This window comes from Marmota monax, unplaced genomic scaffold (genome assembly GCF_021218885.2).
Source record: "Marmota monax isolate L192 unplaced genomic scaffold, Marmota_monax_Labrador192_F-V1.1 WCK01_AAM20220418_F8-fsc00068, whole genome shotgun sequence".
Classification (NCBI taxonomy): Eukaryota; Metazoa; Chordata; class Mammalia; order Rodentia; family Sciuridae; genus Marmota; species Marmota monax.
In genome coordinates this window covers 7,223,146-7,250,282 of record NW_026692352.1, presented here as the reverse complement: position 1 = coordinate 7,250,282, position 27,137 = coordinate 7,223,146, and the positions used below count along the sequence as shown (strand labels likewise).

Here is a 27,137-nt window from a genome sequence, read left to right as displayed (position 1 = left end):
TCTCCTCTGGGGCAGCCATTATTCTCCCCACTTCACCAAAGAATGAGCAGACGCTCAGAGAGGGAGAGCAGCACACAGCAGGGCTCTAGCCCTGGCCCGTCCAAAGCCCGGCTCCCCCTGGTTCTGCCTGCTACATGTGTATGAGGGACTGGGGGAGTTTAGGCACAAACACCAAGCCACCCAAGTACAACCTCTCTGTCCAAGGAGTGATGTCAGGGACCTAAGGCTGCAGGCCCCATCTCTCCAGGGTCAAGTCTCTCCATCCTAGTAACAGTTTCCTCTCAGTATACTCCCTGTGCCCAGCCTGGGATAAGAGACAGCCACATTGTCTTCTGGCTTGTGGGGAGAGCCCCAGCCTTGAGGGACACTGTGTCACTTTTGTGTCCCCTGCAGCTTCTAGCCTACGGCCTGGCTCTCAGCACATACTGAAGGCTCATAGAGGCCAAACAACCGCATTCAGCACTGATGTGTTTGACCGGCATGTGTCTCTCGAACACCTGCTGTGTCCAAGGCACTAACTGGCCTAACCTTGGGGGTGGCGCAGTGACAACGGAATCTACTTTCTAGTTGAAGAAGACAGAAAATAAATAACAGAGCACATTTATTAACATAGTCCCTTTGGACATTGGTGAGTGCTTCCCAGGGAGTTACCATGCCAACGGCAGAGTCAGACAGCCACCCTGAGCCTCAGGAGCCAATGAGGCCGCTCTGCAGAGGAAATCTTGGAGCTGAGATCTGAGAAGCAGGAGCCAAAGAAAGGGCAGGGGAGTCATCTGGAGGGAGGTGGGAAGGAACAGCAAGGAGGTGTTGCAACAGGGGCTGAGGAAGAGACGAAGGTCAGAGTGGACGGGGCCCAGAAACACAAAGGTCTTTGCTGACTTTGGGGTGAAAGGTTAGATTTTATTCTAATCCTAATAAAAGTACTCTTTTGGGGGGTGTTTTCTCAGGTGTGTGGGAGAACTTAGACATCCTAATAAAAATGTAACTTCATAACGAGCAGCAATTACAAACAACACTGATGAAACTGATTCTGGGTGACCCAGAGATGGCATGGCCCAGTGGGAACGGCTCCAGGCCAGGCTCTGCTGGCTGATCTCTGAGCCTCAGTCTTCTCATCCCTCTTTGAGTCCAAGGTCAGTTCACGACTCTTTCAGTCTCCTGATCCCATCAGAAATTTGCTTCTCTTGGACAGGAGTCAGGGCATGTTAGGGAAAGGCGAGTTCCAAACCCAAGCTTCTCAGAATGTCAGAGAGCATGGAGGGGCTCCCGAGCTGGGGAGACCTGTGTCTACGGGGCATCAGCTGCAGGACTGGGGCTCTGGGGCGCTTCCCAGAGCTGACCCTTCCATCCTCCAGGCCCTGAGCTTCCTACCCCACCAGCGACTGCTCCTCCCAAGGCTGCCTACCCCCACCTCTTCCTGCCCCACCCCTGCTGGGTCTCCTCCACCAGCTGCCCCGGCAGGCTGCTCTCCTGTCCAGGGCAGGGGACAGGCCCAGGCTGCAGAGAAATGAGTGGGAACCAGGGCAGGCCCCAGGTCACACAGGGCCCTGTGAGCCACAGACAGGAGTTGGACTTTCTTCTAATTTATGACAGAAGCCATGGGGAAATGTCAGGATAGGTTGACATTCAAAATCCCACCCTGGCTGCTGTGTGAGGAGTGGGGTAACCCCTGGGGCTCCACAGAGGGTGGGCTGGGCCTCTCCCACCCAGGGGAGGCTGGTCCAAGCCTCCCATTTGTGACTCCCCAGAGCCAAGCACAGCAGAAGCCTCAGAGCGGAGTGTGTGTGGAAGTGAGAGTGTGTGAGAATCAGGGAGAGTGGGGCCCGGGAGGAGGGAGAGCAGTCCGCCTGGCAGCAGCTGGATGCTCCCCTGGCCTTCGTGAATTGTCCTCACGCAGAGCACTCAGCCTCTACTTCATCTCTCAAGAGTCGAAAATGTGCCCAAATTCACACAGTGGCTCTGTGGCAGGGCCAGGACTGAGGCCCAGGCCCAAGAGACTCCAGACCCAGTGCTCCTTCCTGACATCCCCTGGGCCTAACCCTGAGCACAAGAAAAGGCACTAACAGGGTCCTTGGCCTTGGGTGACTCATGGGCCCAAAGGAAAGCTGACAACAGGTTGAGGACAGCTAAAGTAACCGGTGTCCCTTGGCCCAGCACACAGAAAAGATGGTTCCCACTGAAAGAACACAGGAAAATAATAATAATAATAATAATAATAATAATAATAATAGAATAACTGAAACAAGGGGCTAGGATTGTGGCTCAGCAGTAGAGCACTCGCCGCGCACGTCTGAGGCCCTGGGTTCGATCCTTAGCACCACATAAAAATAAATAAATAAAATAAGGGCACTGTGTCCAACTACAACTTTAAAATATATATAACTGAAACAAGCAGGAAATGGAGACTCCGAGAGGCTGAGCCAGGTACTCAGAGTCACACAGCAAGCACACAGCACCTTTGTGGGGAAAGGCCCCAGAAGAGCAGTGTCTGGTCCTCCTCATCTGGCCCCTGGTCAGCTCTTGAGTGATGTCCAGCCCAAGGAAGAACCACTGAGGCCTGGTGCCGGGGCCCCTGGGTTCCCCAGGACACTGAGCCACCAGATAGTTCAGAGATCACCCACAGTGGGCCAAGTGGGGCTCCTGTGTCCTGGCGTCCACACAGGACTGGACACCTAGACTCTTCTAACCTCAGGCTGTCACCAGAAGATTTCTGCTCCAGGTCAGAGCTTGAAGGAGAAATTTCAAACAGTAACTAAGAGGCTTCAGGGGGAATTCTGAGACCACAGGACATCTGGGGTGTGATCCCAGGGCAAGCCCTTGAATCAGCATGTAGCCAGGAAGTAAGGGTCCCCATTTTATAGATGAGGAAACTGAGGTCCAAAGAGAAAAGGGAACCTGGCTCAGACACTCATCAAACCAGTGAGATAAGCCTATTAGCCTCTGGAGAACAGAGCCTGAACCAAAAATAGGGTGGGAGGGAATCACTAATTGAGTGGGGGAAGGGAAGGAGGAAGACAGGAAAGAAAACCAAGTTTAACTGAGGGCAGGAAGGCAGCAAGGAAAGGGGACCTGGGCTCTAGGTCTAATCCCACAACCCTCCCATCCCTGTGGCCAGTGCCTGGGCCACCATGATCGCATCTGGTGCATGACTTCATGCACTGTGAGAGGCATCCCTCTAGGAACCTCACCTTGAAGTGAAATCCCATTTGTGACATGGCACATGCCTCAATGTGGCTAACTTGGGCCAAGTGCCAGCTTTCCTGATGTCAAAAGGATGGCTGAAGCAGAGAGCCCCCTAGGACCCCACCAGCTTTGCAGGATCTCAGTCCCCGAGTGATAACTTCCTAGAATGAGTCTAAATATTCTCAAGGGTACTCCAAAACCCAGTGGGGCCTACCCCTGGAAAAGCCAGCACACCGTCACAGTAGGTTCTAATTTCAGTTCTGCCACTGATGCTGTGACTTTGGGTAAGTCATTCAGTCTCTCTGGATCTCACTTTCATCAGACTTCAAATGGAAGGAACTGGTGAATGCAAAGAGAGGCTTGCAAACGCAGGCTGTCTTTGCTCCCCTCCTTCTCCCAGGCCAGTCTGGGATCAATATAAACTCCCACAGGGCCTTAGCACTTTCTGCCTTTCCCTCCTTCCGGGGCTTGGGGCTCAGTCCCTGTTTGCCAAATGTGGACACCTGAATGTGGACACCCAGCCCCCACCACATATCTCCCTTATCAGTCTGGGCCACTGGTTTTCTCAGCCCCATTTCACAGGTGGGACGGGAGATCTAAGTGTCTAGCCAGAGGCACCCATGAGTACAACACAGTGTCCAGTTGCTGACCTTTAAATAGAGGGGACCGGAAGGCTGGCAGTCAGCCAATGGGCAATCAGATGGCTAAGGTCCCTCTGTGCACCTGGGGACAGTCCCTGCTCTGGATCCCAGCAAAAGCTGGGAAATCTTTAGCCCATCTGGATCCCCCCACCCCCCACCTTCCTGGGTCACCAACTTTCCAGATGGCGCCCAGGGAGGCTGCCTTGGGCCGGGTTCCTGCTGGGGTCGCGGTGTCAGGGATCCCATGCAGCACCCTAGGGCTGTCGTCCTTCCTCACGCCCCGGGCTTTGTGACCCTACGCCTTCCCGGCTTCTGCCCCGCGGGAAACTGAGGCCGGGGCGCCCTCCCCGCCGGCCTGGGTCTCACCGGCAGGACAGCGAAGGTCTTGAGCGCCTGGTTCAGGTTGCGCACCAGCGCCCACTTGCCCGGCTGCGGGGCGCGCGCCTCTCCGGGGTCAGCGGGGCTGCCGGGGGCCTCCATGGCGCCGAGGGTCTGGTGGCGGCGGCACCGCTCGGGCTCCCTAATTCACCTAATCCCCTGCGCGCTGCCCGGGAACCCTAAACCGGGCCATCTGCCGCGGGCCCATGGCAACGGCGGCTTAGGTGACGCCCGCCCGCGGCGGGAACGGGGAGGGGGCGCTCGCCGCCCGGACCCCTCCCATCTCCGCGACCCTGGCACCTCCACCTGCCGGGCTTCCAGGTGGCTTCTCCAGGGCTGCAGAGCCTAGCCCTGGGGCCCCGGGGGACTTGGCACCTGGAACCGCACCCTCGCTGCAGTTTTGGAGAAAATCAGTATTTTTCCCCCTGCAGGGATGTTACTGAATAGAACTCAGACTAAAGGGAGGGTGGCCTGTGACTCGCTGGCTACCTCTGGAGACTGAAAACGGATAAAAATCAGTCTTCAGGGGGCACCTTTGTGGGGAAAGGCCCAGAAGAGCCAATGTCTGGTCCTCCTCACCTGGCCCCTGGTCAGCTCTTGAGTGATGTCCAGCCCAAGGAAGAGCCACTGAGGCCTGGTGCCGGGTCCCCTGGGTTCCCCAGGATACTGAGCCACCAGATAGTTCAGAGATCACCCACAGTGGGGCTCCTGTGTCCTGGCGTCCACCCAGGACTGGGCACCTGCCTCCAGTCCATGCTAGGTGGTGAGCCAGAGGTCACTAACTTGGCCTGGAAGGGCGGGGTGACTCCCAGGTGACGCCTCCTTCTGGCCTCTTCCTGCTTATCTTTGCCCTCTTCCCTTCATTCTTCCTTTTATTCCCTCTCTTCTCTCTTGTGTCCATTTTTGACCTTCAGCTCTGGACTCCTGGAAGCACAGCTGCTCCCCAGCAAACTGCAGTAGGGAGTAGAGCAGGGAAAGGGCAGGGAAAGGACAAGGAAGTAGACAGTGGTGCCACATGGCTCAGGGCTGCCGGGAGAGGCCTCCTTCCCTGCCCTTAGTCATAGCGAGCAGGGCTCTCCCCCCAGCACAAAGCTGACTGACCACCTGACCCTCACCCCTTCTTGCACTCTCTCGAGGATCCACCTTTCCAGAGAGGTCCTTCCCCAGCCAAGCCCTGAACACCTGTCCCTGCCCACCTGCCCCTGGACTTCACTGGGACAGGGACCAGCTCCTCAGACACAAAGGAGTGCTGGTGGTGGACTCAGAGCACTTTCCACCTGTCCATAAAATCATCCTTCACTGAGCTCAGGTTCAGAGCAAAGCACAGAGGATAGTGTCCACAAGACAAGTCCTCAGAGCTCCCTGCCTGATGGGGAGGACAGACCCAAACCCAAATAAGGCTGGTACCACCCGGTAGGAGAAATTAAGACAATTCTAGATAATTAAATGCAGAGGGAGTTTGTCACTAGTCAACCTGTCTTATACAAAATGCTACAAATAGAAGGACATGGAAGGACAATAAAACAAACAAATAGATTTAAAAAAATGGGCAGATGACTTCAATAGGCATTTCTCTGAAGAAAATATACAAACAGACATGAAGCACATGAAAGATAGTCAACATCACTAATCTTTTTTTTTTTTTTAGAGAGAGAGAGAGAATGAATTTTTTAAATATTTATTTTTTAGTTTTCGGCGGACACAACATCTTTGTATTTGGTGCTGAGGATCGAACCTGGGCTGCATGCATGCCAGGCGAGTGCACTACCGCTTGAGCCACATCCCCAGCCCCAACATCACTAATCTTAAGGGAGATGTAAATCAAAGTTATAATGAAATGCCCCTCTATGCTCATTAGGGTGTCTACTATCAAAAATCAGAAAATAAATATTGTCTAGGATGTGGAAGAATCGAAACTCTTATGTGCTGCTACAGAAATATAAAATAGTTCAGCCACCATGGGAAAAAAATTTTAAAATAGAATTATTATATGATCCAGCAATTCTAGTTCTGGACATATACTCAGAAGAATTGAAAGCAGGTCTCAAAGAGGTATTTGTGCACCTATATTCACAGCAGCATTGTTCACAAGAGCTAAAACAGGGAAACAACCACGGTGCCCTTTCATGGGTGACTAAGTATGCAAGATGTGGTATATTGATTCCATAGAATATTATTCAGCCTTAAAAAGGAAGGAATCCTGTCATGTGCTACAACATGGATGAACCTTGAGGAAATTATGCTAACTGAATTAAGCTGTCACAAACAGTCAAATACTGTGCTATTCCACTGATGTGAGGCACCTAGAGTAGTCACAGTCATAGAGACAGAAAGTAGAAGGGACATGGCCAGGAGCTGGGTTAGGGAAAAAAATAAAGTGTTATTCCTTAATGGAAAGAAATACAGTTTTACAGATAAAAAGGATTAGGGAGATGGATGATGGCATCGGCTATCACAACATTATGAATATTTGTAATACCATGGAACTGTGCATGTGAAAAGGGTTAAGACAGTAAATTTTGTTATGTATATTTACAAAAATGAAAAATTGGAAAAAAATCATAAAATAATAGACAGTAAGTCAAAGCCATATGAAGAAAAAAAAGGAATACTAGTAAGGATAACCATAGAGTAAAGTTGAAAGTCAGAGCCAGGCATGGTGGTGCATGCTTGGAACTGCAGAGACTCAGGAGGCTGAGCCAGGAGGATTGCAAATTCAAGACCAGACTCAGCAAGATAGTGAGACCCTGTTTCAAAATAAAATAAAAAGGGATGGGATGTAGTTCAGTTGTAGAATGCCCCTTGGTCCAATCCCCAGTTCCAGAAAAACAAAAACAAACAATTTATAAAGAAGGGGAGGGCTGGGGATGTGGTTCAAGTGGTAGCGCACTCACCTAGCATGCATGAAGCATGGGTTTGATCCTCAGCACCACATAAAAATAAAATAAAGATATTGTGTCCACCTAAAACTAAAAAATAAATATTAAAAAATATATTTTTTAAAAAAGGGGGAAAAGCCTGGAGGAATGGCGCATACTTTAATCCCAGCCACTTGGGAGCTGAGGCAAGAGGATCACAAGTTCAAAGCCAGCCTGGGAAACTTAGCTAGACCCTGTCTCAAGAAATAAATAAATAAAAATAAATAAATAAAAAAATTTAAAAAAGAAAGAAACTTCACAGAAGAGGAAATGAGGAAGGAATCAAAGCCAGGTATGGTGGTATATTTCTGTAATCCTAGCAACTTGGAAGGCTGAGGCAGGAGGATCACAAGTTCAAAACCAGCTTCCACAAATTTAAGGCCATCTTTGGCAACTTAGCAAGACCTTGTCTCAAAATAAAAGTAAAAAGAGCTGGGGATGTTACTTAGTGGTAGAGCACCCTGGGTTCAGTCCACAGTACCAAAAAGAACAAAAAAAAAAAAAAAAGGAGAGAGAAGAGAATTAAAATAGTAGATGAGGAAAAAATCAGTCAAACACAAAAGAACCGAGAGGGGAAAGTCACAGGAAAGGTCACAAGAAAACAAACAGCAAAACAGCAGAAGTAAAATTAAGCCCACCCTTAGCAGTAACTGCCTTAAATGTAAATGGATTGGATCTTTAGTTAAGGGGACAATAAAAACACAGGATCAATTATGATAAGCCTCAGCTTCTCCACTTAAGACCCAAAGACACACACGGGCTCCAGGGGAAGGACTTCATATAGGTGGTATTCCATGCAAGTAGCAACCAAAAGAGAGCTGGGGTGTCAACACTAATGTCCTCTGAACCCATTTAAAGCCAACAGTTATTTTCCAAGCTGGCTGCAGTGTGGTAGACCTGTAATCCTGCTACGCAGGAGGCTGAGGCAGGAGGATCACAAGTTCAAGGCCTGCCTGGGCAACTTAGTGATACCCTATCTCAAAAGAAAAAAATGAAAAGGACTGGGAATATAGCGTCATGGCAGGGCGCTGGCCTGGCCTGGGAAGGCTCTGGGTTCCATCCACCCTCCCCCCAAAAAAGTTGTTACAGAAGACAAAGAAGGACATTATAGTTTACTAAAAGTATCAACCCAAACCGACATCAACAGCCCATGAATTTATTTTCAAACTTCCCTCTGCCCATAAATCTGGGCCAAGTACCCATGGCCCCAACCTGACCCTGCAGAGAGGAAATGACATCAGACTGGGACAAGAGAGCCCTGCCTGAAGGCCTCCGAGCGGCGGGTCCTGTGCACCACCGAACTCCGGGTTCTCATTCCACCCCCCACCAGGGACCTTGCAACCCGGCCAGTCGGTCTCCTCAATGTGTTCCCAAGGGCTACTGCAATGGCCTCAGAGCCTTCCTGGACTCTTCCTTTCCCCTTCCTGGCCTCTCCAATTCCCCACTACCCCTGGAAAAGACAGGCTTCCATTTCTTAAATAAAAGAAAGAAAAAAAGAAAAAAAAAAAAAGACAGGCTTCCAGCTATCTTTTCAATTGGTCTGGAAACTCTTTCAGGACTGAAAATAGGAGGGCTCCGTGGCACCTTGCTTGGGTGGGTGGGTGACAGTGTGGCTGAAGAGGGCAGCCTCTGATACACTTCCGCACCTCCATTCCATTCCCCAGGCCATAAACACAATTGGGCCTGCCCAGGCTGCCACAGGGTCACTAGGCAAGAGCTGCAATGCCACCCAGCACCTGCAATCTGACCTCTTCTCTCCAACACTGAGCCTGTTCCCGAGCCTCCCCTGGGCCCTCGCTGCAGCCCATCCCTGGGCCTCCTCTTCCTGGCTATTGTCCCCCTCAACATCTTGGCTCCCAGTCCTATCTGGACTCCTTATCAGGAGCCTCAGCTTCTCCATTGCGATATGGGCATGAAGGTCCCTACCTCACAGCCTTATCGCTATAGAATGAGATCATGCATAGCATGTCTGGCACATAGGAGGACCAAGGGGATTTCTCCTGATGATTAAAACTCTTAACAAATGAATAAGCTTTTTTCATGAGTAAAGAGATTTGGGTTCTTAGCCCATTTTGAGGAAGGTATCTCCTGTGCCTGGGACCCTGTGGGGTGCTCGGATGGGCTGGGATGATGGGTAAGTACATGGATGGAGGAATCTGTCACTGATAAGTCCCACACGGAGACATCCTCCTACCTGTGGAGAAAGAACCATTGTGTTCGTTGAGGTCTCCTGAGATTTTTTTTTCTTCCAAAGTAAAGTGAGAAAACAAAGGATAGGGAAATGTCACAGCCAGGAACACTGTTGCTATTGCTGGTAGTTAAGCTCTCCTGAGCTCTGTCCAGCTGGGCTAAGCATTTCATATACACTGGTGTTTCAGTCTCAGCCACTCCTATGAGGGAGGTGTTCAGATATGGAAAATAGTGCAGCAGTTGTCCTACAGCCACGAGGCTGGACAGCGGAGGGACTCTGAGGTCAAGCGGTGGTGTGCTCGCTGACCCAGCCCACCAGCACAGAGCTCCTCTGGAGTGGGCTGACGCCTGGGGCTGAGGGAGTGTGGGGAGGAGAAGGAAGGTCGTCCCTCATTTCTGGGGCTCCCCAGGAGGACCGGGAAGGCAGTGAAGGGAGAAGGAGTGATGTGGACAGGTGAGGTAGATCAGGGGAGGCCAAGGCTGTGGGGGGATCGCTGGGGTGGGGGGAGGAGCAGGCATCAGGCCAGGTGGCAGGTAAGGAAGAAGCACGGTCATGGCACGTTAGCCTCACAAGAGCAGCCCTGGGAAAAGAGGGCCTCCATCTTCTCTTATTGGTGGGGAAACTGAGCTCAGAGAACAAGCCCAAGACAAAGCCCGGGGCATGGGCACTGCCTTGTGGAACCCAGAGGTGGGACATTTTTTGGATCAGAGAAGCAACAAAAGATTATTTCCTATTTGAGGGTGGGCACAGCCCCTTCATCTACAGACCCCTGCTCCCCACAGAGTGAGGTGGGCCAGCATGCAAAGGTGGCAGTAGGGGAAGGGGACAGGAGGTCCAGTCAGCCAGAGGCCTGCTTCAGAGATCCCTGGGGGAAAACACCCTTGGGGAGCCATGGAGGCCCAGGCCCTCCTTCTGTCCCCTCCCACCCAGCTCCCTGTGGCACATGGCAAATGCTCAGTGAAGGTGACGTTTTCCCTCTTGTGGATTCTGGCCATTCTGGTCAAGGGCTCTAGGGGGCACTTCCCCCTCTAGATCCCACCCTGAAGTTCGCCTTCTTACACACACATCCCATGTGGCTGAAGGGCTGCAAGACAAGTTTGCTCCACTGACCTCTGATGGCCCAGGACAACAGGAAGCTGCTGGCCAAGCCCCACAGCACCAAGCCCCACAAGCCCCAGGGCCCTGGGCCAGGCCCACCTGGCCCAGGGCCCACATTCCTGGCTCCCGCTCTGGAGACCAGAAGCTCATTAGAGCCTCAGACCAGTCACGGGAAAGGGCTGAGGGTCGGAGGCTGTGGTGGCCCTGGGGAGGAAGGGGGACCAGAGGGCTCAGCTGAGGGGCAGCACCTTTGCCTCTTCCCATAAACCCCAGGGAGCTCCAGCTTAGGACATGTCAGCCCTGCTCATTGCTGCCTAAGGCCCTCAGGACACATCAGGATCACGACCCTTCCTAAGCAGACTTGCCAACCCTTTCCCCCAGGACTTCCCCAGGTTTGAGACTTTGCACATGCTGTTCCACTGCCTGAAACACCTGGGATTCAAAAACGTGGGAAATCCATCATTTCTGCCCAGTGGGGTGAGTCAGTGAGAAAAGGAAGCCCCACAGGGACCTCAGAGGGAGCAGATTCCAGCCTGGGCCTCGAGAGGCGGGGAAAGTTCCCAGAGGGTCTTGAAGCAGAGAGTAGGAGTTTTTCAAGAGAAAGGCCTGGAGAGGGTATCCCACAGTTCAGCATATAGTTGAGAGAGGACGGGATGGCAGCAGGATGAGCCACCCAACGAGGTGACTCCTTGAGAGGTCAAAGGTGAAGGGAGAGCAGGGCTGGGAGCACCCACCTGCTGGAGAATCACCATAGTCTGTCAGTGCTCCCGCTGCCGCCAGCCAGAGATGGTTCTGCAGAGAGAGGGACCTTGTCAAGCCTCTGAGCAGGCCAGCCCAGGGAGCCCTGAGCCTATCTAGGGTCACCTGGGCTCCTCCCAAAGCTCCAGCCCCTCCTCCCTGGAGGAAACCCTCCCTGGCTCCTCTCCCTCTGGCCACAGCCCAAACCTGAAGCCTTGGCCACTGTCAGCAGCCCCATTGCCCAGAACAGCGGACGCTCTGTCATCCAGAGATTCTCAAAGGGCTCCCAGGAGAGAACAAGTCTAGCCCCACCTAAATATATAAGCAGAGGGGCCCAGGGACAGACCAAGCCTTGCTAAGTTCACACAGCAGGGCAGGACCATTCAGAACTAGGACTTGGTCTCTGGCCTCCCAGTTCAGGGTGGTCCTTGGAGTATAGGAGAAAGGGCAGCCTAGGCTGGGGACAGTCATGAGCTGAGCTAAAACCTTGCCAGATTCGCTGCTGCCCTCAGGACAGGCAACTTCAGCCCCTGAAGTCTGGCTTTCAAGGTCCAGCCAATCGGGGCCTTGCCCATATCTCAGGTCTTTTTTCTCCCCAACCTGTCACTCGATATTCCTGAAATATTCTGCTCTTCTCAGACCTCTTAGCTTTTGCTTACATTGGCCCTTCCACCTGGAATTCAGACTAGAAAAATCTTGTCTGTGGTTCATGGCTCAGTTCAGATGGTACCTCCTCTAGGAAGCCTCCCCTGACCCTGTCCATGCCTCCAAGGTCCTCTGTGTCTCCCTTCATCCCAGGCTTGACTACACGTATTCTGTTGTCTGGGTTGGGGCCTGTCCCCACCTCTGCCCTGAAAGCTGGGGATTGGATTCGGCACAGGGTATGGCCTGAGTCTGAGCCGTCCCCTATCTCTAGCCTTGGCCAGCACAGGGCTGGGCTCAGATTTGGGATTGGGAAGGACTCCTGGGACTAGGTGTAGCTCTTAAAGCCCCGGCCCATGGTCCCTGGCAAGAGGCCCTGATGGCCCCAGACCTGTCCTTCAGGATGAACATCAATTTTTCACAAGGACCCATTCAGAGGCACCGGGGCATTTGATCCTCTGCCCATGACACTGCCTGACACCTGAGCCCTGACCCCTGTGCTGAGCCCTGGTCTCAGTGGGCACACAGTCCGTCTGGAGACCAGCACTAGCCTGGGTACCGGTAGGGAAGTGAATTCAACAAGGGCCCGCAGGTAGCTGCCACGGGGAGCTATGTCTGAAGAGGACTCCCAGGTCACTTGCCGGCATCCAAGGCCAGCATGAGCCAGGACAACCCGGGGCAGACCAGAGTTGTTACAAAAGGTACGGGACCATGGAGGCTGGTGAGGCTGCAGAACTTAGGGCCCACACAGTAGGAGAAACTATGAGATAAATGATTTATTTCTAAAAATGGGAACTAGACCATGTTCAAGCTCATTGCTTTTCAAATTGATGATAGGAAACACAGATTGCATTTATATTTCTGAGCCCGTGCCCGATTTTGCCTTCTCCCCAGGACAGTCCTGGCTGATGGGCTTCAGACCCCCATGTCACAGATAGGAAATTTGAGGCAGAAATAGGAAGTGACTTATCCAAGGACAGAGCATGTCTGCTCCAGGACGCCCCTCACCCCAGCTCCCGCTCAGCAACAATTCAGCAGATACCATGCGCTCGGCTCTTCCCTTCTCCAGGGTTTAAGCCTTCATCTTTCCAGGCTTAGGACAATTTCATTCAAGGACTGCTGTGGAGGCACCCCTGTGGGTGGCAGGAAGCCCAGGAGCAAGGGGCTATGGGGGCAGGGGTTCCAGAGGAAGCCCATACCCAGGACTCTTCCAAGCTCCCTCTCCCCATGCCTGGGAGCAACCCAGCCTTACCTGGGTCCCAGAAGCACACTCTCAGCACCCCACCGGCTTGGGTGCTGCTGCCACAGGCACAGAGGACTCAGGAAGCAGGGCACAAACGTAACTGGCCTGCAGACACGCTGCCCTGCCTGTCTTACTCCGAGGCCCGCTGTGGGTGTCACTCTGGGTCTTTCCGACTCTCTCTGGTCTCTCTTCGCCCTTCTCTCTCTGCCCAGGGAGGCTGTCCAGCCAGCACTGCCACCCTCCTTTCTCACTCCAGAGCCTTCTCCCAGGAGGCGGAGCCGGAGGGGGCCTCCAAGGTCTGGGTGTGGTGACATCAGCATGGGGGATGGGCTGTGCTGGGACTAATGTCCAGAGGCTGTCCAGGGCTCTGTGCAGAGCCCTGTGCTGACCTGTGGGACCCAGGCCCCCACCCATCCTGGCCTCAGGTGCCTCTGTCATTTGCCCAAACCTGCTACCTGCTGACTTGGCACGAGGGCAGGAAGTCTGTTCTGGTTTTGGTCGCTGATTGCTGGCAGCTCAGGTGCACCTGCCTTCCTGCAAGCCCACCGTCTCCTAAGGTGGCTGGGTGAGACTCCCACAGCACAGGGGCAGGCAGCCCATGGCAGGAGGCGGGTCCTAGCTAGCTCAGCACTTGGCACCCGCTCCCAGACACACTGGCCCGTGCCCCTTGAAGCTCACCAACTCAACACAGCCCCACAACATGTTCTGGGGGTGGGGTGCACTTTATTCTACAGTCATCCAGAAACTTTGTGAACCAGACAACTTGGGGCAACCCCAGTGCACCAGGAACACATACCAAGGGAGGTAAAGTGTGTGATTTGAAAGGGACTGAGGACAAAGAAGGGCACAAAGCCTGTTATTAGCATTGCGCAGCCCGGGGCTGGGAGGGTGACTTCTTGAGACTTGGCCCTTTGTCTTTGCCACCCTTGGCCTATAGCTCTGGGCCCCAGAGAGGGAGAGGCACTTTTGTCTCCCTAGGCTCCATACCTGGGGTACATCTGCAGGGAAACCAACCATGGATGGGTGGGGGCCTGTGGGGACCCGATGGCCCAACAGCACCACCTGCTGGACGAAGTCTCCACGGCCACAGCGCCAGGGAAGCAAGGCAGAGTGCGGGGAGCCAGGCCCCAGCTTCCCAGCTCCAGCTGCAGCTTCGGTCCCTCCACAGGTCGGCCTGGTCTCCCGCATCCACCTGGGCCTCACAAGCCCTTTAATGGTGTCCTTGGTGCGGCTGCCTCTGCACCCCTGGATCAGGGCTTGGGCCTGCTTGACCTAGCAGGCGAAAGGAGTCCCCTGGGAAGTCCCACACTGCCTAGCAATCTTCCTACAGTGTTTGTCGTGATTGGAGATCCATCTTCCAGAGCACGGACTGTCTCCCTGTGTCCCCAGGGCGAGGCTTGTAAAGCCAACAGCACTGACTGGCTGTAGGCTTATCCTGCTGACCAGAGGACAGTCACCCATTGTATCATCCCCTGCAGAGGGGGAAAGACAGACACAAGAAGATATTTCTGGATTGCAGAAACATTTATTCTGAGAACAGAACAGGCCTCCTCTCCCTCAGCCTGGCAGTGGGCCCCAGAAGGACTGAAGCCCAGGTCTGGCTGGTGTGGGCTGGAGGCCCTGCCCATCTGTGAATGCCGACTTGAGGCCCTCCTGGGCGCACAGGTGAATTGCTCTCCCTGATCCACCATCTATTCTCACCTGTTTGGACCCCACACCTTCCTGGGGATCAGAGATCCCTGCACAGCCAGGAACCAGCCTGGCCCACCTCAAGGGAAGGAGCTGCTGTTCCAGTTCTGCTGTAGGTGGGAGGCTAGGATCAGCCCCCAGGCTGAAACCTACACAAATCAGCCACTTGGTCCCAGTTTGCCCCTATACCTAGGGGACTATGGCTGAGCAAAGACCCACGTGTCAGCCCCAGAGGCCCAAGCTGGCATACCTGACTCAGGAATCTTAATTTGAAATAGACAAGAAGCGGTGATTACAGGAACGTGTATGGTGTGTAGCATACAGAGATACACAGAGAGAGGGGTTGCTTTGCCCTTGTTTAGCACTGTGGGTGCTGACAAATAGGAATCATTGGCCCCACTTTGCAGAGGGAGAGATCAGAGGCACAGGAGGTTTAAGTGACTTGCTCCTGGACACATGCACAGTTCCAGCCCTGGGTCCTCTAGGTCTTTCAGTTCCAGGGCAGGACCCAGGAGCAGAGCCAGCCCCAGAGCAAGGTGGCAATATCAGAGAATCCAGCACCTCCAGCCAGGACACTGGACTGAACAGTGAGCTCTGGAGAAGAAAATTCAGGTTCCCAAAGGAATTGCTGTCCTGGGGCCAGCTGGACTTTCCATTTGCTTTGCCTGGTCCGAAGTCCAAGGAGGGTACAGAGGAAACCCTGAGTGGGTCACGGCACCAGCACTTCACAGAAGTTCTCCAAGAACACAGCGCCAGCCTGCAGTCACCCAAGCACAAACACCCTCTTCGTCACCCTCCTGCAGACCTCCTCTGAGAAGGCCTGACTTCGCCCATGTCCCTGCCCAGGTGGAATCAAAATAAAATTAGAGGGTGAGCAAAACTGGTTTCAAAAGAAAGGGGGATCCAGAATCTCCTTTAAACCCCCCTGGCTAAAACTGAGATCTTTTTTTTTTTTTTTAAATACAGAGAACACTAAAATGAACATTTTGGTCCAGGCAGTAAAAGGAGCACTGTGGCCCCATTAGCTGTTGGGGGAAGATGTGGGTGGAGAGCTTCTGGGGAGGCAATGGAGTCACCTGTCTCCTGCCATGCCCAATAGGTGACCTGACCCCAGCAGGCCTGGCACCACCCACCCTGGAGTCCTTTCTCCTATGGGAAGCTGGGGTCTTGCAGCAAGGGGAGCCTGTGCCTCCCTCTGGGTCCCCACAGCCGCGCTGCCTGCCTGGCCCACTAACGGGGCTCACTCCTTCCAACATCAGGCAGGGGACTCAGGGAGGTGCCCTTTACTTCCCACGAGGGCCACTGCCTCAAACCAGGGGCTGAGAGTGGATCAGAACCTGGAATGAGAAGGTAGCTGCAGCCTGCCTGGGCATCTGCCTCTGGGGGACCTGAAGACAGAGGCCCAAGGTGGGGGCTGGGTGGTTCCCTTCACCTTTTGACTTGTGAGCGTTGCTTCTTCATTTTGGGGGGAAAAATGGATGGCTGAGTGGGCAGGATTAGAGAATGAACAGGAATCACCTGCACATGTCCCAAATTCCAGCCTGAGCAGAACCCCAGCAAATGCCCAGCAAGCACTCTTTCAAAGTAGCTTGGAAATCAAGTGTAAGTGACAGAAAAAGTGAATTCTGGGAGACTGATGTGGGCCTGGGAAACAAGGGACAGGAAACATGGGGCTTGGGGACATGGCAGTTTGTGTGTAAACAAGTGACATCTTCTTGGCACTCCTCGGCAGACAGCAGGGCCTGGGGAAAATGTTTTCAACGGATAGAGTCCTTTAGCAGTGGTGACAGCTGGGGTGGGGAGGGGACTCCCCAACAAGGAGGGAATGCTTTGGGGCCCTCAGGACACTGAGGTCCAGAGAAGGGTAGAGATCTACCAAAGTCACACAGCAAGTCAGTAAAAGAGTGGAAAAGGACCCCAGCATCTGGCTCCCAGGCTGGTCCCAAGTCTGGTGGGGACATGCAGGTGGTGGTGAGACTGTTGGGGCCGGTAGATGGGCAGGCATCAGATAGCTGTGAGGGAGGCACTGCTGAGGACGTGCACAGCCACGGTGCCTGGCAAGTCGCTCGGCTGCCGGCTGCTGCGGTCTCGGAGGTGGAGGGTGTGCAGGGCCTGGAGGTCATCCGGGTCAGCCTTCAGGTGCACCTGGCCCAAGAATTCATCCTTCAGGACTCGGTGATTCCAGATCTGGGAGGAGACAGAAGATTATGGTAGGGGCCATATAGTCTATGGTAGGTGCTGGTGGTGACAGCTAGGTCTCAAACTCACTTCCCGCAGTGCAAGCCTGGCCAAGGAGCCCTGGGTGGTCTGCCTTGGCCAAGGGCATGCCCCATCCAGAGTCTCAGGCTCCTCGTCTCTCAAACTGCTCTTCCACCTATAAAGTCACATCTGTTCTTATTAGCTCTGCTGCTGACCTAGGATGAACTTGGACAAGTGATACACCCTCTGCTCTAGTTTTCCCATCATTTTTTTTTGGGGGGACGGGCTACTCAGGATTGAGCTCAGGGGCACTCAACCACTGAGCCACATCCCCAGCCCTATTTTGTATTTTATTTATAGAGACAGGATCTCACTGAGTTGCTTAGGGCCTCACTTTTGCTGAGGCTGGCTTTGAACTCCTGATCCTCCTGCCTCAGTCTCCCTAGCTGCTGGGATTACAGGTGTATACCACAGTGCCCGGCTAGTTTCCCCATCTTTAATATGAGGGTCAATATGAGGGTCGAGTCCTTTCCACTCCAATATCTATGAGTCTGTGATTTGATCCAGTGGGACCCAATGTTAAGAAAACTTAGAAAATCTACTGAGGCTCTCCGGGGATACCCCAGCATTTGTTCACAGAGTTTTTTCACCCAAGAGATGCTGTTCTGAGCCTGGGGGGGATACAGAACTTCCTGGTAATGAGCTCAAAATCATAATGTACCAGCCTGAGAGGGGTGGGAAGGCCTTCCAAGGACACTGGCTTTCCCACCCCTGCTCAGAGCTCTTAGGAAACAGCCACCCTGGTCTCCAGCCACTTTCCCAGGTGGAGCCACTACAGGGGAATCTAAAGAATAGCTATGAGGCTGTGGGCGAGGTCAGCAGAGATGACCATTGTCCACAGCCGAGAGACTGACCCTGCTGGGTCTTGGGATTGCATTGGCTAAAACAACTGGCCCACTTACTGAGGGTGACCAGGAGGGGCAGGCAAGAGAATGCCAAAGCCACATGGGGAGGCAGGGACAGATGGAGAACCAGAATCCAGCAAAGGTTTTCTGCCCTGGAGCCTGTGGGCAGGTGGGCTCACCTGCACGGTGATGGGCTGGCTTGGCTTCTTGCGGTAGAAGACTCCTTTTACATTGTACTCAGGTGTGGAGGTCCCTTTCTGCACAGTTGAGCGAACTTTGTCCCCTTCACACTTGATGATCACGTAAGAGTTAGCCCCTAGGGAGGGGGAGGGGGAGCTGGGGTGAAGGTGGAGGCTGAAGCAGGGCCCGGGTGGGACAGATGTCTGGGTGGTGAAGTGCCTCCCTGGGCTCATGCATTCAGAAGGGGAGAGCACAGCCTGGCCCACCCCAGGGAGCCTTAACTTCCAGACACTGGCAGATGGCAGGAGGGCCCTGGCCATGTCTGGCTCAAGCTTCCTACCATAGTACCTCCTCGAGCCTCCAGGTCACCTTCCCTGAGCCCTCCCTACCAGCTCTCTGTCCCAGCATCTGACTTCCCTACCACCCAGGAAGACCCTGGGAGCAAGAAGCAGCCTTACTCCTCTCTGAGCCAGGATCCCCCAGCAGTGGCTGGCCTACAGTGGGTGTGAGGAAAGGTCTGACACCAGCTGAGTGTCAGAAGGGAGTGGTGGAGGCTGAGCAAGGAGGGGGCCTGGGGCAACTGCCAGGAGGGAGACACAGGCCCTTCCCTGGGCGAGCTCACCTGTCTGGGAGTCCTTGAGGCCAGCAGCCCCCAGGACATGTACCTGGGTCACCTGCTGGGGGTAGCCACACAGGGAGCTCCAGCAGGTGCGGGGGGGCTCATCATGGCGCAGTTCTCTAATCCAGGAAGGACAAAGAGGCCCGGGGAGACAGTGAGAAAGGGGTTCAGAGTGAGCAAGGGGAGAGGAGGGTTTAATACAGACATTCATTTAGTCCTGGGTCCATCTCTATGGGCAGAACGAGCCACCTAAGCTCACGGCTTCCTGCCTTCTCTATCCCTATCCAGGGGCACCTATCCCATAGGTAGGGAGAGGGGAATAATTTTATGAGCACCTACTACTGAGTGCCAGGTCCTCTGCTGGGTGACATAGGTGGTGTCATTTCTAATCCTCAAAAAGTCTGGGGACACACAGGACTATTATTTGTCCATTTTATAGGGGGGGAAGCACCAGGCTTCCCCAGGGGAAAGCCCCTTCCCACACAGCTGGAAAGCGGTGGAGCAGGGGGTGGCAAGGCCCGGGTCATCTGAAGACCACACGGGAAGCTGCTGCCTGGGGCTGGGATGTGGGCAGGGCCCTCTCCTGGGGACAGTGAGTCTGGGCTGCATGACAAGGTGGCGAGGTTAGTGGAGGATACACAAGGTCTGCTCTCCCGCAGGGACAGGGGTGGTTTCGGCCGTCCCTGATCCCCAGAGCCAGCTCCCTCAGGGAGAGGAGAAAGGCCACAAGGCTAGAATCAGGCTGGGTAGTGGGCCAGCCTGACATGACCACACCTCGGCATGACCTTGGGCACCTTTCTAACCATGATCCCTGTTTTCATTTGTAAAACAGAGTGGCCAGGCCGCCTACTTGGGGGTGTGGGAAGATCAAATGAGGTGAGTGGAAGCTTCTCTGTAACTGGGAAGTGCAGTGCACACAGGAGCTGCTGTTGGTGGTGGTGCCCGAGAGGCCAGGACAGACACGGGGAAGGGGAGAAGGGGCAGGGGATGGGCAGGAGGTCAGCCCAGGGAGGCTGGATGCCCAGGCTCCACACCTTGGGCAGACCTCAAGTGCCCCTGGGACTGCAGACTCTGCTCAGCCTGGCATGGACTGTCACCCCGCAACCCTGGCCCACTGCAGTCCCTGCGCACCGGCAGTTGGAGGGCACGTCCGTGAAGACTCTGAGCAGGAACTCGCCGGTGTGGCCTGGCTCAAAGGTGGTGGGGATGATGACGTAGCGGCCCTCGGGCTGGTCCGTGCGCAAGAAGACGCTGCGCGAGTTGATGTAGATGGAGCTGGCGGCCTTGTGCTGCAGGCTGTGCATGCGGTACTGGCGGTTCTCCTCCACCTGCGGACACAGGAGGGGCTGGCCACTGTGCCACCTGGCATACCCAGCTTGCCCCATGTCCCCTCGCCACCAGGAAAGGACAATGGAACCCATGCGTGTGAAATTCCAAAATGGGCTAATCTATAAAGAAGTGGATTAGGGTTTTGCCTAAGCTGAGGGGAAGCAGGTCCTAGATTGGGTGAGGGGTTTCATTTTGGGGGGATGAAAATGTTCTAAAATTGTAGTTTCTAACTCCGTAACCACACCCAAAGTCTCTAGATCATATACTCTGAATAGGTAAATTGGATGGTCTATGAGTTGTATTTCAATAAAAGCTATTAAAGACGAAGGGCACCGGGCATGGTGGGGCATGCCTGTGTTCCCAGAGGCTCTGGAGGCTGAGATAGGAGGATCATGAGTTCAAAGCCAGCCCCAGCAACTTAGCGAGGCCCCCAAGCAACTTAGCAAGACCTTGTCTCTAAATAAAATATAAAAAGGCTGGGGATATGGCTTGGTGGTTAAGTGCCCCTGGGTTCAATCCTGGTACAAAAACAAAAAACAAAACTGAAGGCAAGGAGTTAGGGCAGTGGGACATGACTGTAATCACAGCTGTTTTGGACTGCAGGAGGACCGCAAGTTCAAGACCAGCCTCAGCAACCTAGTGAGATCCAGTCGCAAAGTTAAAATTAAAAAGGGCTGGGATGTAGCTTGGTAGCAGAGCACTCTTGGGCTCAATCCCGAGTACCACAAAGGAAGCGGATCACAAGGAACCCCCTAATAACAAGTCCCTTGGAGTTTCTCACTGTTATACTAGGATCAGGTACGGCAGTCCCCCATATCCATGATTCTGTTTTCCACTGTTTCAGTTACTTATAGTCAACTATATGCTGAAAAAATTAAATGGAAAATTCCAGAAATAAACAATTCAGAAATTTAAAATCTCTTGCTGTTCTGAATAGTGTGGTGTAATCTCCCACCAGCTCCTTTCACCCCTCAGGGCAAGGATTAGGCTTTTTCCAGCATATCTATGCACCAATGACTTAGTGGTCGTCTTGGTGACACTGGAGTGCATAGGACTTGGTACTATCTGCAGCTTCAGGCATCCACGGGGTGGGGGTCTGGGACCTACCCGCCATGGAGGAGGGGACTACTGTATCATGGCCTGCCCAAACCATGGCACAAATCTATGAAATGACATCACCAGCTGCCAGGACATGCTAGGCAAGTCCTAGAGTAAGTGCCACAATACGCTGTGATCTCCTGAGTGAAGGCCGTGACATGTCAAGGTCACGGTGTCACAACAGGCCAGCCTGTGGCGAATGCAGTACAATGATGTGAACAGATCGCCTCAATGTGACTGAACACACTGAAGGCCAGGGACCCAGCACACCCATGTGGTTTCATCAAGTTCATGGGGTCTGACAAGGACATGGATCCCACTCTGCCACCTGTCACCACACACTGGGCCTCACACGTGGATGGCCTCAGCTTCCAGGTTGTGGGGAGTGGCCACAGTGAGCCCACCTGGCTCATCTCAACTATGCTCCTACCTGTCCTGGCATGGCCTCTGACACAGGGAGGTCCCAGGAGAGGGCTCTGAGCTCTGAGGAAGGGCAGCAGCCCTCAGAGCCCAGCCCCAGCCCCAGTCCTCCCCTCCCTCACCTGGGCCTGTGGTCTTGGGAGCTCCCACAGAAGCCATGCCCTGGAGGGGCCCACACCACTGCATCCCCATGATGTCACGGAGCAGCTGGGGTGCTGTCAGAGACTGAGGTGCTCTAGAGTGTTCTCCCCAGACACGGGCAAACCAAATTCTCCCGTGCTCTCCTCACCCTCAGCAGGGGTCCAGCTGGCCTCACCTTGTAGATGTCAAAGCCAATGGCCAGGTTCTCGCCCTTGCCCTCCTGGCGGGTGGACCGCTTCGGCTGCTGCTGGAGACACACCAGCACCTCATCTTCCGGCTTCCTGACCTCAAAGATGTACTGCAGGGATGGCCAAGGAGAGACAGACACCCTGTTGGCTCCGGGGTGCCTGGGCTCCTGAACCAGGACCAGACACTTTGGCTGTGTGAGCTTGGGCCAGTCCCATCACCTCTCTGAGCCGCTGCATCCCTCCTCTGTAGCATGGGCCTGCCCACGCCTACAATGGCTACTCTGCGTGAAGGCTCAGCTCAGGGCCTGGCATGTAGTTAGTTGATGCTCAATAAAGGCACACTGATTCCCAGGACTGAGCAGTGCTCACAGGCTGTGAGTGAGGAAGCCGCAGGGCAGAGGCTGCTGCCGGGGAGCTGAGACCGGCCAAGTTCCCTAGGAACAGGCACGACTGTGCTACCATGAAACCACGCACTGATCCTCAGCTCCACCACTAAATGTCCTGAAGATTCTGGACCAGACACTCAGAAGTCCCTGAGTCACAGTTTCCTCATTTTTACTGTCTGCAGGTCAGTGTAGGGCTTCGTGACAGCCAGCTGGGACTGCTGCGACCATCTACTGTACACACAGGTATGCCGAGACCCAAGGAGGGGTAGAGATGTACCTGAGGTCATGCAGGAGCCCCTGGAGGGACAGAGGGGCAGGGGGGCGCTGCAGTCGCTGCAGAGGCAGGGTGAGGTCCCTGAGGATGCCCACCTGCGGGTTCTGGAAGAAGGTGTCCTTGTGGTTGATGCAGCCCCCGCTGCGGTTCTGCCGAGGGTCCTCGTGCCGAGTCCAGGCACCGCGCAGGTGGGCCTCCTCCCACGTCTTGTGGATGCTCAGGTAGGATGTGTTGAGCAGGCGGCACTTGATGATGTCGGTGAAGTAGCGGCACATGTCCTCGAAGGTCATCCTGGGTGAGGGAAGGGGCTGAGCCAGGCAGCCCCCAGGCCCTCCTGCCTGCCCACCCTTTATGCTCTAAACCACGGCTCACGTAGGAGTGACTGGGCATGGCCTCCCGCAGAGAATGGTCTCCTCGTTTGTAAAATGGGGCTGAATCTACCAGCAGGCGCCTCACAGGGCTAGTGAAGAAATCAAGTACAGCAATAACAGCTGGCACACAACCTTTAACGGAGTAGCTAACAAAGGCCGGCTGTACAGCTATACGCATATAGAGGATGGATAACTGAGTACTGCCCTCTGCAGTGTATAAAGCTGGTTTCCATCCATTGTATTGTACATCAGCTATGAAGCCTCAATAGAGCGGTGGGTAGGTGGGTGACCGTGGCCAGGACATTGCTATAGGCACCTTGTGCTATGCACACCTCCAGGAGCCTGGGCGAGGCCAGGGGAAGTGCATGGAACAAGGGCCTTAACAGGAGTCCTTTCCACAGGCCAAGGGCTCGACTGACCCCTGAGCCAGAGTGAACAAAGCAGATCCTGTCCACAGGAGAATAGAATGAAGGCCTTGGGTGGACTCGGGCAGCAGCTCCCCTGGCATCTGTAGGAGGGTCCTCGATGGGGTGCCAGGATCACTGCCCTCTGCCCCTGGTCTGCCTAGGAGGCCTCATGGCACCCACATCGCAATGGGCAACCCATACGTCTCCAGGAGAGGCTAAATTCCCAAACCAGGTGTTTTTTTGGTGGTGCTGGGGATTGAGCCCAGGGCCTTGTGCATGCAGGCAAGCACTCTACCAACTGAGCTACATCCCCAGCCCCAACAAACCAGGTGTTCTGTTGAAGAACAACACAGCCTGGCAGAGTCGGGGCAGGACACAGGGGAATGAAGGCAGCGGTGGCCCCCACGCTCCTCGGTCTAGGCTTCCGTTGTCTTCCCAGCCACGCCAGACACCCGCTGCTCTCTCCTCTGAATTCGTCCTGAATTTGAGAGGTGTGCCCTCTCACCTCTGGGGCATGTCTCTCTCCTCAACCATCAAAGGTTACTCTGTACCCCAAATCTCAGCTCAGGAGTCAGCTCCTCTGCGAGGCCTCTCCTCTTCTCTCCCTACTCTGAGCACTCAGGCTACCACAGTGTGCCCCTGTGCTCAGTCCCCTACCTGCTGGTGCCCCAGCCTGCTTGCCAAGAGCAGCCCGGGGGTCCCTCAGGTGGGCAGAGGGGGCTGCAGGGCTAAAGGGCCCATTGCTGCCCAATTCATTATACAGTGGAGGAAACCAAGGCTCAGAGAGATGGTGTGACTTGTCCCAAGCCACACAGCAAGCTTCTGATGGGGCTGTGCTGGAGCCCTGGCAGCCAACTCCCCCACCACCAGGTGCTCCTTGCCAGGTCCAAGTGGTCCCCTTGACCCAGGTTCCAGGCACCAGCACACTCACCAGAACTCGCCATCGTCCTGCACGGTCACACCCATCTTTTCCCGCTCACTCTTGCTCACTTTCTGCCATTCTTCTGAGCTGGGATGTGAGTGCCAGGAAGGAAGGGAGCAGAATAAGAGGGCGGGCCCCACCAGAACCACCCTGAGGGACAGCTCAGCGCGAGGCCACCCTCAGTGCAGTGTGGTTAGGGATACCTGGGGCCCTGCTCAGAGAAGCCCTGTCTGCCCTCTCCCATGGGTTGTGATCATGCTAGGGCTAGGAGGACAGGAAGAAAAGCCGCAGACAGAGAGGGAGGGGATGTGACCTGTCACTATGCGGGGCCTCACCTACTCCACTCCAGGCCTCTTGGCCGTGAACAAGCACAGAGCATCAACCCCGTTCACTGTCAGCTGGTGGCCTCCTCCTTACCCTCCTTCTTACCCTCCTTCCCAACCCACTCACCACACTGGTCACTATGTCCTTAGAGGTCAGCTGTCCTCCAGGCCTCTGTCCTTGCTGAATCCACTGCCCCACACAATACTCCAAAGGAAGTCTTTTCTAATTTCATCCTCCCCCAGACCCTTTGAGGCCCAGGTCCAGTATCAGCACCCCCATGGAGCCCACCCCATCCCTGCCCAAACTCTCATGCCCGTGGTGCCCATCCCCAGGCCTCACGTGTCACTCCAGGGACCATTCCACTCCCGCTCGCCCCAGGGGTTGCGTAGGCGGATCATGTCCAGCTTCTCTGACTTGAAAAAGGCCAGCAGGCCATGGCCCAGGCGCACCTTGCGTACGTCGGTGACAGCATAAGCATGACCCTTCACCAAGCCGCACGCCAGGCGTGCCTCCATGTCAGCTGCTGTAACAGCCTGCAGGAAGACACAGGTGCTCAGACAGGTGGGGCCAGGCTGGAAGCCAAACCCAGGGGGGAACCAGAGCAAGGAGGCCACACCGCCCCCTCCAGGCCGGTACAGGAATTGCACCCTCCCATACAGATAGACCTTGTTGGGTGGTGACGGAGTGGTGGGGTGTTCAGAGCTTTAGGCAGCAGTCTCTCGTAAAGGAAGGTGTCTGCAGTGGGGCCAGCCCAGGGTGGGCAGAAGCTGATTCACCCTGGCTCAGCTGATCATTAAATATTCAGGGTTTTTCTTTTTTCTTTCTATGGTACTGGGGATCGAGCTGGGGGTGTTCTATCCCTGAGCAACAGCCCCAGTCCTTTTTATTTTGAGATAGGGTCTTTCTACATTGCCAAGGCTGCCCTTGAACTTGTGATTCCCCTGTCTGCATCTGCCTCTCAAGTAGCTGGGATTACAGGTGTGTGCCACCACACCCAGAAATAGGCAGAGGTTTTGAGAATTGACTGTTAAAACATCGGTAACTGGAAATTAACCCTGGTGGAAATATTTACACCCCTCAACCAGAAAACACTACAAGTCAGGGCCTTCTGGGTTTCTAGAGCCAGTTTGTGGGTGTACCAGGGGGTTAGCTAAACCTGGGTCAAAGCCTGTCTTCACCGGGCTGAGCTTTCTCCTCCAAGACCTGAGCAATGAATGAAGCCACATGAGCCTCTTGAGGTGGCAGCCCTGGGCCGGCCCACCACAGGGCTCCTTCTCTCTTCCATCTGCTTCCAGCTTCTGACGCCTCCCACTTTGACTGAGTCAGATGCAGATGCCCAAAGCCCAGAAGGGTCAGCATGGAGTGGGTGGTGTGGGGCTGCACAACTTGGGCAGGGCAGGGGCTGCTCCCTCCAACTGCTCCCATTGCTCACGAGGCTGAGGGTCTGGACTTGGCCCTGGGTCCTCACAGCCACCTCCTGTCCCAGTCAGGGTTGGTGATATGGAGGTCTGCTCTGGGCTCTCACCTTGATGGAGGCACTGATGAGGCCTCCCCGGCTGTGCACCTTCAACACACGCTCAAAGAGCTGGTTCCTCTTGGCCTCGTCATTGGCGAAGTCCCCCTCAGTCAGGTCGATGGGCTCAGAAACGCCGCCCGTGAAGTCCACCAGTGCATCCGCTGTGTTGCCTCCATCCAGGGCCTGGTAACAGCCCGCCAGCCTGGGGAGCAGTGAGCAAGAATTTCCAGTGCATCCCAGCTGGGCTACACCCTTCACCTTGTAGGGGAGAGTTTTGAACCTCAGAGAGCTCAAGCAAACTGCTACGGTCACCCAGTAGGCCACAGCATAGCCAACACTAGAACCCAGACCCGACTCCCAGTGAACCATGTCAATTTCCACTCAAATTTCCCCAGGACTTAGCAGCTCCAGCTTCACAGATCAGATGTCCCAAAACCTAGCCATTCATTTCAAAAGCATTAAAGGCTCATATACCTTTTGACACCCCAATTCTGGATAAGTGACATGATTTATAATGATATAAAAGCAGAAATAACCTCAATACCTAACAATGGGGAATTGATTTTAAAAACTAAAGCTGTACCTATACTCTGGAACATGAAGCAGCTGTGGAAAATGTACAGAATTCCTGAGGTAGGGAAATGCTAGCCTAGCGCTTGCTTGGTACATTTGAAAAGCAATACAAGTGGATTCTAATTGTGATTTTAAGTATACCATGATTCACTTAAAAAAAAAAAAAAAAACACTTATTAGCCAGGAAGGACAAACCATAAAATCAGAGGGACCAAAGTCCCATTTCCTGGGAGTAAAATAAAAAAACTCTTAAGAAAAATTTTAAGTACCTACTATGTGCCACATAGTAATGAATGAATGAAAACTCAGAAGCAGAAAGAGATATATAACATAATACTGTTGATGGAAATTGAAAATATATATACACAAAACTGCAACACTTAGCATGCCTAAGGCCCTGGATTCAATTTCCAGCACTACAAACAAACAAACAAACAAACAAAAACAACACCCACCCCGAAACATGGTTTTTATAAGGTCACCCACAAACAAAAATGTCTCACAGATGTTGAAAGAGGCTGGAGGTATGCATAAGGCCTGAGTTTGATTCCCAGCTCCGCCCCC

At 54.1% G+C, this 27,137-nt stretch overlaps 2 protein-coding genes across 10 annotated transcripts in view; both read right to left on the bottom strand.

The window, feature by feature from the left end:
- Myo7a (myosin VIIA) overlaps positions 1-13,579 on the bottom strand; it is an 83,503-nt gene extending 69,924 nt beyond the window's left edge. For 3 of the 8 annotated variants that reach the window (XM_046442042.2, XM_046442044.2, XM_046442045.2), the window contains exons 1-2: positions 13,042-13,402; positions 11,144-11,201 (exon numbers count right to left, since the gene is read on the bottom strand). In XM_046442042.2, coding sequence (XP_046297998.1) covers positions 11,144-11,161 — 18 coding nt within the window. In that variant the 5' untranslated portion in view covers positions 11,162-11,201; positions 13,042-13,402. Of the gene's footprint in view, positions 1-11,143; positions 11,202-13,041; positions 13,409-13,487 lie in introns of those variants that run through there. The other 5 variants (XM_058578559.1, XM_058578561.1, XR_009226606.1 and 2 more) reach the window with 4 other exon arrangements.
- Positions 13,580-14,537: 958 nt separating this feature from the next.
- Positions 14,538-27,137, bottom strand: part of Capn5 (calpain 5) — a 55,177-nt gene continuing 42,577 nt past the window's right edge. For both annotated transcript variants that reach the window (XM_046442039.1, XM_046442040.2), the window contains 9 exons: positions 26,010-26,202; positions 24,824-25,017; positions 24,170-24,247; positions 22,556-22,751; positions 21,788-21,910; positions 19,756-19,952; positions 18,628-18,743; positions 18,005-18,141; positions 14,538-16,908 (listed from right to left, as the gene is read on the bottom strand). In XM_046442039.1, the coding sequence (XP_046297995.1) occupies positions 16,726-16,908; positions 18,005-18,141; positions 18,628-18,743; positions 19,756-19,952; positions 21,788-21,910; positions 22,556-22,751; positions 24,170-24,247; positions 24,824-25,017; positions 26,010-26,202 (1,417 nt within the window). In that variant the 3' untranslated portion in view covers positions 14,538-16,725. The remainder of the gene's footprint in view (positions 16,909-18,004; positions 18,142-18,627; positions 18,744-19,755; positions 19,953-21,787; positions 21,911-22,555; positions 22,752-24,169; positions 24,248-24,823; positions 25,018-26,009; positions 26,203-27,137) is intronic.